This window comes from Lagenorhynchus albirostris, chromosome 1 (genome assembly GCF_949774975.1).
Source record: "Lagenorhynchus albirostris chromosome 1, mLagAlb1.1, whole genome shotgun sequence".
Taxonomy (NCBI): domain Eukaryota; kingdom Metazoa; phylum Chordata; class Mammalia; order Artiodactyla; family Delphinidae; genus Lagenorhynchus; species Lagenorhynchus albirostris.
This window is the reverse complement of record NC_083095.1, coordinates 190,075,152-190,088,828: the sequence shown is the minus strand read 5'-3', so window position 1 is coordinate 190,088,828 and position 13,677 is coordinate 190,075,152. Positions and strand designations below refer to the sequence as shown.

At 46.3% G+C, this 13,677-nt stretch overlaps 1 protein-coding gene across 4 annotated transcripts in view; it reads left to right on the top strand.

Moving 5' to 3' along the window:
* Window positions 1-13,677, top strand: part of SVIL (supervillin) — a 139,826-nt gene that overhangs the window by 81,277 nt on the left and 44,872 nt on the right. For 2 of the 4 annotated variants that reach the window (XM_060163244.1, XM_060163224.1), the window contains 4 exons: window positions 163-388; window positions 8,670-8,799; window positions 12,364-12,411; window positions 12,933-13,010. In XM_060163244.1, coding sequence (XP_060019227.1) covers window positions 163-388; window positions 8,670-8,799; window positions 12,364-12,411; window positions 12,933-13,010 — 482 coding nt within the window. The remainder of the gene's footprint in view (window positions 1-162; window positions 389-8,669; window positions 8,800-12,363; window positions 12,412-12,932; window positions 13,011-13,677) is intronic. The other 2 variants (XM_060163234.1, XM_060163252.1) reach the window with 2 other exon arrangements.

The following is a 13,677-nucleotide window of genomic DNA, read 5'->3' as shown; positions in this document are numbered from 1 at the left end:
ACATGCCCCAGATTTGCATAAATCCAAGTGGATTGGGTAGCCTGCCATGTGCCCACGGACTGAACTCCAAGTGCGGGTCATCTGGGGTCGGGGTCGGGGTAAAGGGCTCGAAGAATGCTTGCGCAGGGGCGTAAGTGCTGACAGGGCTCCGTTGCTTCCCAGCGGCAGAGTTCCTGGATCTCACTGCTGAGCAGACAGGCGCAGCTGCTGGGAGACCAGTCGCTCAGACTGCAACCCCCGTGTCCTGGAAGCAGCAAGATCCCTCTGAACAGCCGCAGGAGAAGCGCTGTCGGAGTCCGTGTGCAATGTTTGCTGCTGAAGAGATCAAAGCACCAGCGGCGGAGGGCATCCTCGACTCTCCCAGCAAAACCATGTCCATTAAAGAAAGGTAACGAGATTTAATGATTGAGAAGGAACTCTACTGGTGGGAGGGCGTCGTACAACTTACTTTTAGAAAAAGATCTGAGGAATCGGCAGAGAGAGGAACTCATGAAGCCAGCTACCAGAGGGACTGTGCTCTCAGGGCATCTGAGAGGAAACCGCGTTTATCCCCATGCCTGGTTTCCTGACGCTGGGAGATGCCGCTTCAAGACTCAGACGAGGAGACAAACAGAAACAGGCTTTTGCCTGCTTCTTTTGTTGGTGCTTCTGTTTTCTTTTTTTATACTCGGTTCTCTGACCAGCCAGTGACGGGAGCAGAGATCTGGGCTCTTTCCCTTTCAGATACACATGGCTTGAAATTGAACGTGTCCACTGCTTGTGACTGTTTGTCAGTGTAAATTATATGCGGAGGGAATGGATAACAATTAACATTTAGGACAGAAATCCTCGGGATTAGAATCTGAGTTTTGTTTATTTCACAGAAAGTAAAACGGATGACTCTTCTGCACTGCATTTAGACATTTCCTATCAGGTAGTAGCTATGAAAGACTACATTTGAGGATTAAATAACACTGAGCGCTCATTTCATTCAAAGAGGGTTCAGAGGAGATAAAGGGGACAGATACAAAGAATCGGAGTGAAATATTTGGGGTTGTATTTTCCGTGTTAGCCTTTAGCAGAGGATGTGAGTGACAGGAGGACTGGGTCCGGAATGTTCTCGTGAATTTCCCAATTTGATTGGCAGAAGTATGGTTCCGCCCACGCTGATCCCTCCTTAGCACCTCCACTGTTCAGGAGTTTTCTTGCTCTGAGTGGCACTGGCCAGACTGAGGAGGCGTGGGTGTTGGGGCCAAAGGGGTGGAGCTAAATACAGGGAGTGACACTTGGATCAGGGAAGCAGTTTGGCCCATTCTGGAATGAAGTCCTCTCCACAGAAACTGGCTCAAAGAGGGTTTGATCCCAGATACCTCACTTTTTTTTTTTAAATTGAAGTATAGTTGATTTACAACATTGTGTTAGTTTTAGGTGTACAGCAAAGTGATTCAGTTACCCGTACATTTTTTTCAGATTCTTTTCCATTATAGGTTATTATAAGATGTACAATATAGTTCCCTGTGCTGTACAGTAGGGTTTGTTTATCTTATATATAGTAGTGTGTGTATGTTAATCCCATACTTCTAATTTATCCCTCCCCCCCCACTTTTCCCCTTTGATAACCATAAGTTTGTTTTCTATGAGTCTGTTTTGTAAATAAGCTCATTGGATTATTTTTTAGGTTCCACGTATAAGTGATATCATATAATATTTGTCTTTCTTTGTCTGACCTACTTCACTTAGTATGATGATGTCTAGCCGCAACCATGTTGCTGCAAATGGCGTTATTTCATTCTTGTTCGTGGCTGAGTAATATTCCACTGTGTACATGTACCACATCTTCTTTATCAATTCATCTGTCGATGGACACTTAGGTTGTTTCCATGTCTTGGCTACTGTGAATACTGCTGCTGTGAACATAGGGGTGCATGTATCTTTTCGAATTATAGTTTCCTCTGGATATGTGCCCAGGAGTGGGATTGCAGGATCGTATGGTAGCTCTATTTTTAGTTTTTTGAGGAGCCTGCATGCTGTTCTCCACAGTGGCTGCGGCAGTTTACATTCCCACCAACAGTGCAGGAGGTTCCCTTTTCTTCTCCACACCCTCCAGAGACCCAACTATTGATAACTGGTTAGGTGAGAAGGACGAGGTACCATTTAAGGGAAATAATGGTAACTATCCACTTATACACAAGTTCTGATGCTTTACCCATCAGAAAATATCCTTGGGGTAAAATTCCAGTAGAAAATAATAATATACCCCTTCTCTCAAAGGCTTTTAAAGAGATTCCCCATCTTGGGGTATATTCTGTCCGTTACACAAAAAAACTTCATCAGATGTCCTATCTGCTATGCAGTCATTCTTGGTTCACTTGCCTGTTCTTAGTGAATTTTAGTTTCTCTCTTTCTGAAAACAGTTTTAATCCTGCTGTAAAATTGTAATTTTTAAAAAACGCGAGATGCAGTAAAGGTGCATGTCCCTAACCCGGGCTTTGTAGGTGTCTGAGGAGATGAAGGGTGGCTGTAAGGTTGCTGTGAGCTGCCTGGAAGGGTGTTCAAAGCCGACCGCGTACACACGGACCTCCTGGCTGGTGGGAGGTAGCGCTTCTCACAGATCCAACGGGCTGCTGGTCCCATCCTGTCCAGAAGCGTGATCATGAGAATGCTTCTTAAATTTTCAGCTATTCAGTTTAATTGTCAAACTGTACATTTAACAAAGGAGGAGGGACACTTTATTTAGCATTTATGTTTGTAATAAATTATGCCAAAACAAAATATATTGCCAGAGATCTCCACCCCACCCCCCCTTATGTTGATGGTACTTTTGTTTGTACTTTGCTAAAGCTATATATCTTTACGGGCCATATGCGATAGCTTTTCCCCAAGGGCGGGGGTCTCTATTACTCCCTTCTGTTAAAATAAAATAATGAAGCTTGACCATTAAAAATAAGAATGCTCTTCTTTTTTTTTTTTTTTTTTTTTTTGCGGTATGCGGGCCTCTCACTGTCGTGGCCTCTCCCACTGCAGAGCACAGGCTCCGGACGCACAGGCTCAGCGGCCATGGCTCACAGGCCCAGCCGCTCCGCGGCATGTGGGATCTTCCCGGACCGGGGCACGAACCCGTGTCCCCTGCATCAGCAGGCGGATTCCCAACCACTGCGCCACCAGGGAAGCCCAAGAATGCTCTTCTTATATTCATTTGGGCTTTCCTTTTTTGAGCTGACATAAAACAGAACTTTTAAACCTTATTCTAATTCCTCTGACCGCCTCATTTCGCGGAAGGAGAGGTTGAATTCCAGTGGCCTCTGGGGCCACGTGGCCAATAGGACCACCCCCAGGGGCTGGTCGTCAACTCTTCCCCTCAGTACACGTGACAAGGCTGCCGTGTGTTCAGGTCCGCGTTTCAGCAGCTGACGCGTGTGCTCACGGGGGGACATCGGTTAGAGGGCAGAACTTCTAACTGGACAGCAGTGCTCGGAAGAGCGCACCCTCCTCCTGTACTAATTTCCTCAACTCACGTGTTCTTCTCATCACTTGTTTCAAATTTCACTTTCACGTTTCAGACTCTTCAGAAGTAGGGACGGGACTTTGTCAATTTCCTTCATCGTTTCTTCTAAGCAGCTGCAGCCTGAGGATGTGGTTCTGCCTTCCTTGATCTTGTGCGTCTGTCTCTTTCCGGCTCAGGACTTGAGCATCTTAAGTCCTCCGTACCGAGGACCACCGAGGCTCCTAGGCTGCCCAAGGCATTTCCCCTGTGTGACCTTATTGAGGGCTGAAGACAGCCCTTCGAAGGAGGCAATACTATCCCCATTTCGTAGATATAAACTAAGACTTACGAAAGGGTAGCAACTGAGAAATTGGAGGAAATCCTCCATACCTTCCTATTTTAGAACATGTTTGACGGTCGGGGAAACATATCTAAAAGGTCCTTTTCTTTCATCTTTTCTGACATCTCGAGCGTCAAGTTTGGATCATAACTAACATCAAGTTAAGGATATGTTCTGCTTTTCCCATTGGATTAATAAAACCACTGTTTCATAACTGCCTACGTGGTTTGGGTTTAAATTGTCCCTTGTGCGACACGTCTTTGAAAACCATGGTAAATCGAATATATTTTGTGTTATTTAGGGATAAAACCTTTGACACCTCTTTAGAAGTTTATCAGGCTTTTAGAAATCTTTTTTCCACCGTTACTGAAACAACTGCTCTGTGTTTTCATTTTCGGGGGGAGAAGATGACTAAAAAAGGCAGAAGAGCCGTCCTTCCACCGGGAACTTGATGGAGCGTAAGGATGTATTGAACTCCCAGGAATGTTGAAGAGGCCGCCCGTGCCTCTGGCTGAGCCTGCAGACTCCTGCCTTATAGGGCCTGGCTGGGGTCCCCCTGTGTTCCCCGCGAGCCCCACCTTCCACCCAGTCAGACTCGAGGTTCTTACCTTGCGGCCCAGAGATTTCAGCCACTGGAGGGCCCCGGATTTGTGTTGGCATTACGGACAGAGGTGTCCTTCCTTTGCTGCCTCCTTTTCTGAGCTTTGATTTGACCTCATATAAAAGACATATTAGTTCACTCCTCCAGCCTATAAACCAGCCAAGGCCAAGATCCGATCTAAGGACTAACCCGTGCTGTTCAGCCTTATCTGTGTGGTGTCCGCGATCCTCTGAAATGAGGGGGCATTTTTAAAGGAGGGAGGAGAAAAGAGTACTGCATCTTAGAGGCACTCGGTTTGCCGGCCTGTGCTCTGACCCAGCCCTGGCTGCCATGAGCCTGCAAAGCTTGTTGCAATGGAGCAGGGCTGTCAGAGCACTGCTGCTGACACAGCCCGCCTCGGGCCAGTGTTCCCTGCTGGGAAAGCATGGGCTGTGGCTGGAGGGAGAGCCGTTTCCCCAGTGGCCTGGCAAGTACCCATCACGGTGGCCCCGGCCAGGCCTTGGGGTGAATAACTCGCGGGTTCTCAGCCTCAGACTAAGCAGATGCCCAGGCGCTCAACATCCCAGCCCTGCAAATAGCACTTGGACTTGGTGGACGTTAAAAGTGCCGACAGCTGTTTGAGTTGCATAGGCAGTAATTTATGGTAGGTGCAGGGCCAGACGCCTGCCCCCGACCCACCCCAGCCCTCTGCAGCGCACGGTGGTCTGCGGGGACTCAGGAGCGTCATGAGATCGCAGGAGAGAAGGCACCCGCCCTCCTCAGCTTGTTCAACACCAGGCCGGAAATCTAAGCGGACAGGAATGATACATGTGTGTTTCAGCGCGTGTTGCTTGTTTTCCGTCACTTGCACTCTGCAGGCTCCGGCTGGGCCTGATACCAGGTGGGCTCCACTGAAGCACCGCTTCTTCCGTATTATTTTGGTTACTCTGTAGTCTTTGGAAGTTCCTGAGGATGACCCTGCCAGCGTATGTAATAGCAAGATTTCAGGCTGTTGGAATGGAGGAATTCTTTGAAGGCTATCCCAGGAGAGGGGGGAAATATATAAAAAAGCCAGAATTACAGTGCAGTTCCTAACACATGAGAGCGAAAACGTGCCTGGTCAGCTTCCACACAACTGGTGAAACAAGCCAGGATGTGCCGGGGTTGGAACCAGAGCTCCCTGCCCCAGTGACATGCAGGTGACCTGGGTCAGTGACATCCTTGGCCTGTGTGTGCACGCATGTCTCATTCGGAACAACAATATCCAGTTTCTTAGAGGTTGCTGAGCAGGTCAGCAGAGTGGGTATGCGGTGGACTACAAAGCGATTGCAGATCCACACTTCGCCTTTTTCTAAATCAGTTTTCCGTTCCTCCGCGCAGCCACCAGGGTAGCCACGTGATTATTTAGATGATGTTGGCATGGCTTCAGACATTTGGGACCTTATTTTTGAGAATGCCCTTAAAGACCGTAGTGCATTCTTTTTAATAAAAGCAACTTCTGAGGCTGCATTTGATTTTTTTAATTTCTCTGAAATCACTTGGACTCTAATCTGATTACAAAGGTAAGGTAGCCAAGATGAATAACTACTGGTCTAGGTCAAGGGTGAAGTCAGAGCTGGTTCTGAGCGGTAAGGAGAGTATCCACGAGATGAATGTCCACGTTCACAAGATGAGGAATTGGAAATACATCTTCATTTGGGTGGTGCTGGCATGCTTACCTTTTGGAAGTCTCCTTTATAGACACTTTGAAAGCTCTACTGCAGCGTGCAAAGACTCATGATTTCTTTTCATGATTTGATTTTATTTGATTATTTTTTCCTGTTAGAATAAAACTGACTCACTCAGAATAATTGGAGGAAAGATAAATCTTAGTCTTCATATAGTCTGGCATTTAGATGGAAACCCTTAAAGGAAATTAGAATCTGTTTCCAAGTACATGAACCAGCCCTTGTAGATGCAGAGTGTTGCCAAGCATGGTAGATTATAGACTTTGGGGCTAAATGAGAGCAAGTAGGGTCTTAGACATAAGATTCTGACTCTAGTTTCCAGTGTGGATTTTTTCCCTCACCATCAAGCCATTGTCTGACACCAGCTGGGTGTCCTACAGTTCCACCCAGTTCTGCTGCTGTCTACCCGGAGACAGCATCAGACCCCACAGGGTAAGCGCCCTGTCCCACAACACCGCCCCTCCCCCTTTCTGCAGACACCAGTGACAAGTCCAGGCTGTCACCTGTGCTTCTGACCTACCAACCGGCTACAGACTGGAGGTTCCAACAACCTTCTCCTTGGACTCAATTACTTTGCTAGAGTGGCTCACAGAACTCAGAGAAATACATTTATTTACTAGACTTCAAGTTTATTATCAAAGAAGGTAACTAAGGCACAGCCAGATGGAAGAGACGCACAGGCGAGGTGTGAGGAGATGGTGTGGAGTTTCATGCCCTCACGAGATGCACCGCCCTCCCCAGACCTCCGCCTGTCTGCCATCCCAAGAACTCTCGGAACCTGTCCTTTTGGCTCTTTTATGGAGGCTTCATTACATAGGCCTGGTTGAGTTGAATCACCAATGGCCAATGATGTAGTTAATCTCCAGCCCCTTCCTCCGCCCTGGAGGTCAGCTGGGGGCGGGGGGGGGGCACTGAAAGTTCCAACCCTCTAATCACAGGGTTGGTTCTCCTGGCAACAAGCCCACACTTAGATGCTTCCAAAAGTCACCTCATCCACATAAGATAGCATTACCAGTCTCATCATTCAGGAAATTCCAGCAGTTGTAGGAGCTCTGTGCCAGGAAAGGGGGCAAAGACCAAGTATATATTTATTATAAATCACAATATCACAGGTAAGTGAGGCGGCGTTATACCAGCTTTGTGGAGTGAACGTTGGGTCTTATCTGCTGTCACATAGCAGAAGGGAAGGGAAGGAAAAGGAAGAGGTCGGGAAAGGGGAGAGGTCCAGAGTTTGAAGCCCTTGCCCCCCTTGAACTCCTTGGGGAGTTCTTTATAGCTTGCTTTCCATTATTTGACTGAGCGAATCCAAATATACAGTATGATTCTGTATGAATTTGTAGATGTACATGGAGTCATATTTACTGCAAAATCTGTTTTCTTATTTGCTTAGCTAAACCTTTATCGTGGAGTATGATATATTTCATCCCATCTCCAATTCAGATATTTAATGGAGTCAGGACACTCGGTAGAAGGGCCCTTAGAAACCATCTAGTTCAGTTCCCACTGTGACCAGTAAGGAACGGAGACCAGGTTACTTGACAGGAGTTAACAGCCAAATGAGCGCTGATGTGTTGCTCAAACTACACTCTTTATGGACACGCATTAATGAATGTTTAAAAGACCCAGCCCAGCAGACTCACCATAAGGGAAAGGAGTCCAATCGTTGTTTTCCCTAATGTTTAAATTGTTTGAGCATCAGCTCAAATGAGTTTAATGATCACCACTTTTGTGCCTTTTATCTTTCCTGGGTTTGTCCAACTTAAATGCCCGAGACTGAAAGAGCCTCATGTCCATGAGAATAGCTTTTCATAGATTTTAACATCCAAGCAGCTTTTTATCAAGTCACACCATAGTTGAACTAAAGTAGTTTAGGTAAAAACCTCAGTTAATTAGATTCTGCTTTTGTATATAGCTTTCCCCTGAGGAAAGTTGAAATGATAATCTTTAAAATGGGTTTCTAGAGAAGTTTCTGTATTAAGAAGGCAGATCGGAAAGACCAAGTTCATTTGGAAGAAAAGAACAGGACTTAGAATACAGGACGTCTTAATATCATCTTTTACCTGTAATTAAGACATGTGATATTCAGAGATTGTCAATAGCTTTAAATTTTTAAACCCATTTCTGCTATCCAGCTTTAGTCATTAAATGTTAATTCATCAAGTGACCAGAAGGGATCGCTCGAACACATTTTTCTCTGGGGACGTTTACTTTTATTTTCCTTCCTGCTCTCAGCCCAAAGGCAAGGAGAAAAACAGAGATATTCCTTTGGTAGAATGATGTTGCCTCTTTTATCTGGGAAAGTCAGTTTTCAGCTTTGCATTTCAATCCGATTTTAAGACTGTTGGGGCCATCTTAGAAAATATAATAATCTACATAATATAGTCATCTGTACTATTTTTCCAGACAGACTTTCTTCAGAATAAGTGACATTCAGAATGATTCAAATTAGGCAGCTGTGGTCATTTCTTGGGCAAAGGCTTCTGGGTGACTTAAACTGTGGTTCTGGTACCGGGAAGGGCTGGTACTGAACTCTTTTTGGTCGGCGTGTCTTCCCCTTAGATTAGCACTGTTGAAGAAGAGTGGTGAGGAAGACTGGAGAAACAGGCTTAACAGGAAGCAGGAGTATGGCAAAGCGTCCGTCACCAGCAGTGTGCACATCCAAGAAGCGGGACAGTCGCTCAAGAAGAAGGTAACGTTGTCCGTGCACGGGAAAATCATTCTAACTAACACCACGCTTGGACGTGCATCCACCAGGCGAGCATGCATAACTTAGCTGGTTACTACCCCGGGCAGCATAGCACTGTCTTGCCACGAGGGTCCACACTTAAAGTCTGTCCCACAGCGGCTTCAGTGGATCACCAGGTAAAGTCTTGAGATGTTCTAGAACTGTGAACAGCACCACGTACCTAATGCCTCAGCAAGCAAGTTCCTAAATTTGGAAGTGTGCACTTTTACTTGGGTTTCAGACCTTCTTAAATGAAGTCTGACTTTACAATGTTATCAAAGTCTTTAGAATGAAAAACTGTCATTGACCGCTAACCGTTTCTAAGTTGCATATAAAATATGGGCTTGAATGTCCTATGCCGAGATTGAAAACAGGAGTATACAAGAGAAGGACATGCTTGTGGTCGGTGAGGACTTATTTCATAATTGAAGACATGTTTCATGATGAGCAGGTAAGCCTTTTATTGAGAAGGTACGGCAAAGTACGTTACAAGTTTCGAGAAAAGTAATACACTGTTGTTGATACGGGCGAGCATTTCTTCATAGGCAAATGTAATTGTTAAATTACTAGTAATGATGACCAGCTTTGACCAGTCAGTGCACGCTTTGAAAGCGGATGGTGACTTGCCCACTGCATGGCCCTGTGATTGCCGATGCACCTGCTGGCTGGGGGCAAAGTAGACGGTGTAACACACCCCCACTGGCCAGCTTCTAGGATCAAAAGTCTTCAAACAAAAAGGAAAACAAAATACTTACAACCAGATGATCACCTGGACCCCTTCTAATCTAAAACAATTTAATACGCATCCATGGAAGAAAGAAATGATGAACGTGACCTTCAGGCGTTCAGAAACTTACATTAAGAGGAGGTGTGTCCACAGGGCTGCGAGGAGAGAGTTCTGACACTGTTTCCTGTGGCACCCCTGTGTTTTCATAGGTTAAGTTGAAACAGCAATTTGAATTCTCTTTTTTGAGACAGACATGACATTAAAGATAATGACTAAAGGCAGTTAAAGCTCAGGCATTTGTAAAGTTCTCAAATCTAATTGGATGTTACAGCACCTATGTAGGAAATTTGGGTTTCCAGAATGAGATCCGGAAGTGAAAGAAAACTCTGTCCCTCAAATCACTGATCCCCATTGCCCACAAACGATTTAAAAACCTGATTTGAAATCATTGGTTCACACGTAACTTCAGCGCTTCATTCTTGGTCATGTCAAAAGATGCAAAGAAACCTTCCCTAGCAGGTCCCGCACGGCACGGTGAAAAGTAAAGCTACAAAACACAAAGCCAGGTAGAGCCCTCGTGATCAGTGGAATCGACTTCAGTGCTCTACCCACTTTGGAGACAGAGATCATCCGAGGCTGGGTAGCCCAGAGGCTGGGAGTAGCGGGTGAGAACAGAATGGCCTTAACACTAGGCAGAGGTTCTCAGGAGGCGAGAGATGGGAGGAGGTGACTGCGGTTGCCCCTGGCTTGAGTGGGAAGTGGTGTCTTGGGCTCACGGATGCAGCGGGTTCTGCACCAGCAGTGAGCTCACCGTTGCTCTCCTGCTGAGTGACCTAGTTCACTTCAGCCCAAGACAATAAGCTCTTTGAAGTTAAAATAAGCCCACCTGTTTTCAGTTTTTGTAGCAGGCATTGGGAAATCGCAAGTTCTGTTGAGGTCGGGTGGTTTTCCCATGGCCTCTGATAAGCCCTTAGCTTCGTGTCTTCCCAAGGGCAGGCCATGTATTTCAGCCACGCCTTCGCCAGCTCAGATGAAGCAGGAGAGCCGTGGTGAACCTGATCTGCCTTAAGACAGTCCCCCGGGGCAGCTGGTGGGGGGGGGGGGTGCTAGAGACATGGCCAGGGCTTGCTGGGTGTCCAGACGCTTCTCTGGAGAAGGAAGGACATTCATGACACGTGCTCCATATAGATGGGAGCTTGCTGCCTGGGCTGGAGCTAGACTTGCTAGGGGCACAGGCTCTGGAACCTTCCATCTTTTGCACCAAGGGACAAGGGACTAGATTTACAGTCAGCTCATCACTTCCCGCACAGTTTCTGAGTTCATCAAATGCACATATTCGTGGTTACGAAACTTACCCTTTGGCCTCCTCGAGCTTTTGTGTGCAGTGAGCAGGGTCCCACGAGTTACAGCCTGTGGAGAAGCAGAGGAAGCAGGAGATGGAGACCGGCCTCTATATAAATCACTTCCCCTGTGAAAATCCATGCTGTCCAGTAAAAATATAATGCGAGCCACACGAGTAATTAGAGATTGTCATGCGGCCACGTTAAAAAAAATGATGTAAAGGATGCCTTGAAAATCTAAAACAGTTTTTGTTTCTGTCAAAGGGTTTGTCCCAAAACAAAACAAAGTTTCGGTGCTCTAACCCGCATCTCACCGGGGGTCCTATATGGAAGAAAATACTCTTTTGGTCCATGAATAGATTTGAGGTTAGATTTTAAGTTAGTTAGCGTTTTCCTTGCCCTTCTGAAAGATCAGTCATGTCTCAAGAGCTGATGTCACTTAACATCAGTTCCTTGCTTTCCAAATTTATCCCCCCGAAATCAGGATTGACGATTTGGAGCTTAACAGTGCTAATCGTTTACCTGGTGGACCCTGTCGTTTCCTACGACAAACAGCTTGGGTTTTCTCTCTCTCGCCGTGCCTCTTCCCTTCTCCTGTTCGTGGTTTAGGGCATTGCTAACCTGACTTACACATTTTTGCCCTTGTAGTGTATAGAATTAGTTCTAAAGATGGCAAAGCCCATTGGTCTGTAGGTACGGCCAGGCTTGTAGTGCAGGGAATGTGTCCACTGGAGCATGGTACGTGGACAGTTTCCTTCAGAGTAACTCATCCCATCCCAAGAGTGAGAGAGATGAAATGAAGCCAAGTTCGAAAGAAAAGGGCTTTGGCAGGAGTCTCTTTGTTTCAACTAAATTGCAGTTATGTATTTGCACCAAATCATTAGTTAAAATTCCAACCCCATTTTGGCATCTTCAGTATTTAAGGCAGAGACGTGACTCCTGTGCCCTTGGGTCAAGATAATCATCAGTGTTTCAGACTTTTTCAGGAAATAAAAACCCTGTATAGAGTTTGTGGTTACAGCCCCGAATCCACAGCTGAGTCACAGACCAGGATTTGATATCTGGCTCTGCTTCCATCAGCGTGTCAGGTCAGTGAATCAAGCTAAGGTCTGTGCTGTCCCCAGAACAAGTCCTTGAAAATTCTAGGAAGATCACTCCGCCACATTCGTGTCCTGATTGGCTCTGTCATTGAAATTCGAAATCCCAATTCAAGAGCGTGAAGTCAGTTGAAGGAACCAGGCTAAGAGGGCCAGGAAGGCTGTTGGTATGACCCCCAAATTAAAGATTATTATCCCACTGACGAGTGATGAGTTCACTTGGTGTTTGTGCCACCCGATCGTGTGGGCATGTGCATGCTTCTCCTGGAACCCAGCACAGAGTTCTCGAAGATGATTGTGACACCATAACCCGATCCTACCCTTCCAGCCCTCTGCAGTGTCTCCTATTTGTTTTAACCTGTAGGAAGAAGGAGCATTGACAGATGATAATGCCGTTTCTAATCTGCTCTGGGTAAGCCTGACTCTCGCATAGATCTCCTCGCCACGTGTAACTCTCATCCCCGACGGTTCCCCTTGGTGCCCCTCTCTGTTTGGTTTTCTTATCCCGAGGCAAGATGCCACCTTGATCCAGAGTGGAGCGCTATCCTGTTTCCTGAAATTTTGTTTCAACCGTAGAATGAAAAAACTTGAAAGACGTTGAAGAAGATATTTTATATTCGATGTTAAAACGGTCCATGGAAGTCAGGGTTCCCCTGTATGTCATGGAATATCTTCTGTAAACTGCAGTAATCTTGCCAGTAACTCAATTACTGCACAGAGCTGACTTGGGTCTATTTACTGTGCTTATGTGGGGATTTCTGTTAGCATTCTAAAAAAATAAGTAGGACGGACTCTTTTGGGAAGCGAATTGAAATTGCAATGAGTAAATTAACTTTCTGTGAGAGAAATCCTTGTTTTTGTCCCTCCCCCTTCCCCACCCCGCTGTGATAAATCTTCTCTTTTCACCTCTAATCCTCTTGCTTTGCTCTATAGGAACCTGTATATGCTTCTACTTATTCTCCTGCTATACCTGCTGCCCATAAATACCTGTCTTTTGTATCTATTAATCAGGTGAGGAATTGCCTACACGTATTAAGCCTCATTGCAATTTCTGAGCAGCAGGGAGAAACTTGTTTCATTTGGGGAAGTAACTCCTGCTGCATTTCTGTGTGTGTGTGTGTGTGTGTGTGTGTGTGTGTGTGCGCGCGCGCAGATGTAATTGCTACTTCATATATTTAGGGTCAGTCACCCACACCTCAACTTTCGCTCAGACCCCTAGGGAGACCTATGGTGTTAATTCATCTCATAGTCACGTAATTGGTTGAAGAGGAAAGTCCCCCATTTTAATCTCCAAGGTTTATATCCTAAATTGAGTCAGGAGCCCAAGAAAGGACCCCGGGGCTATCTTGATAAAGTAGGAGGAGGTGGCCCAGGTGCTTTGGGGCGTGGAAGAGACAGGATGGAAGAGGCGGTCCTGATGGGAGCTAGCTGCCATGGTGCTGTTGGCATGGCAACCACAGCCCTCCTTCCCCACTCTCCACCTCCACTGCACCCCGTCCGAACCCCGCCACAGAAGGGAGACCTAGCCTGGGCTGATATGATACATTGGTACATGATATGTGATGATGCTTAAAGCTAAAAATACCAGTGATTGTTATTCCCCTTGGAATGTCCCTGGGGTCAAAGTAGCTAGAAACAGTGGCTGCATCCCCTTTGCCGCGAGCCCCAGGTGCTAGTT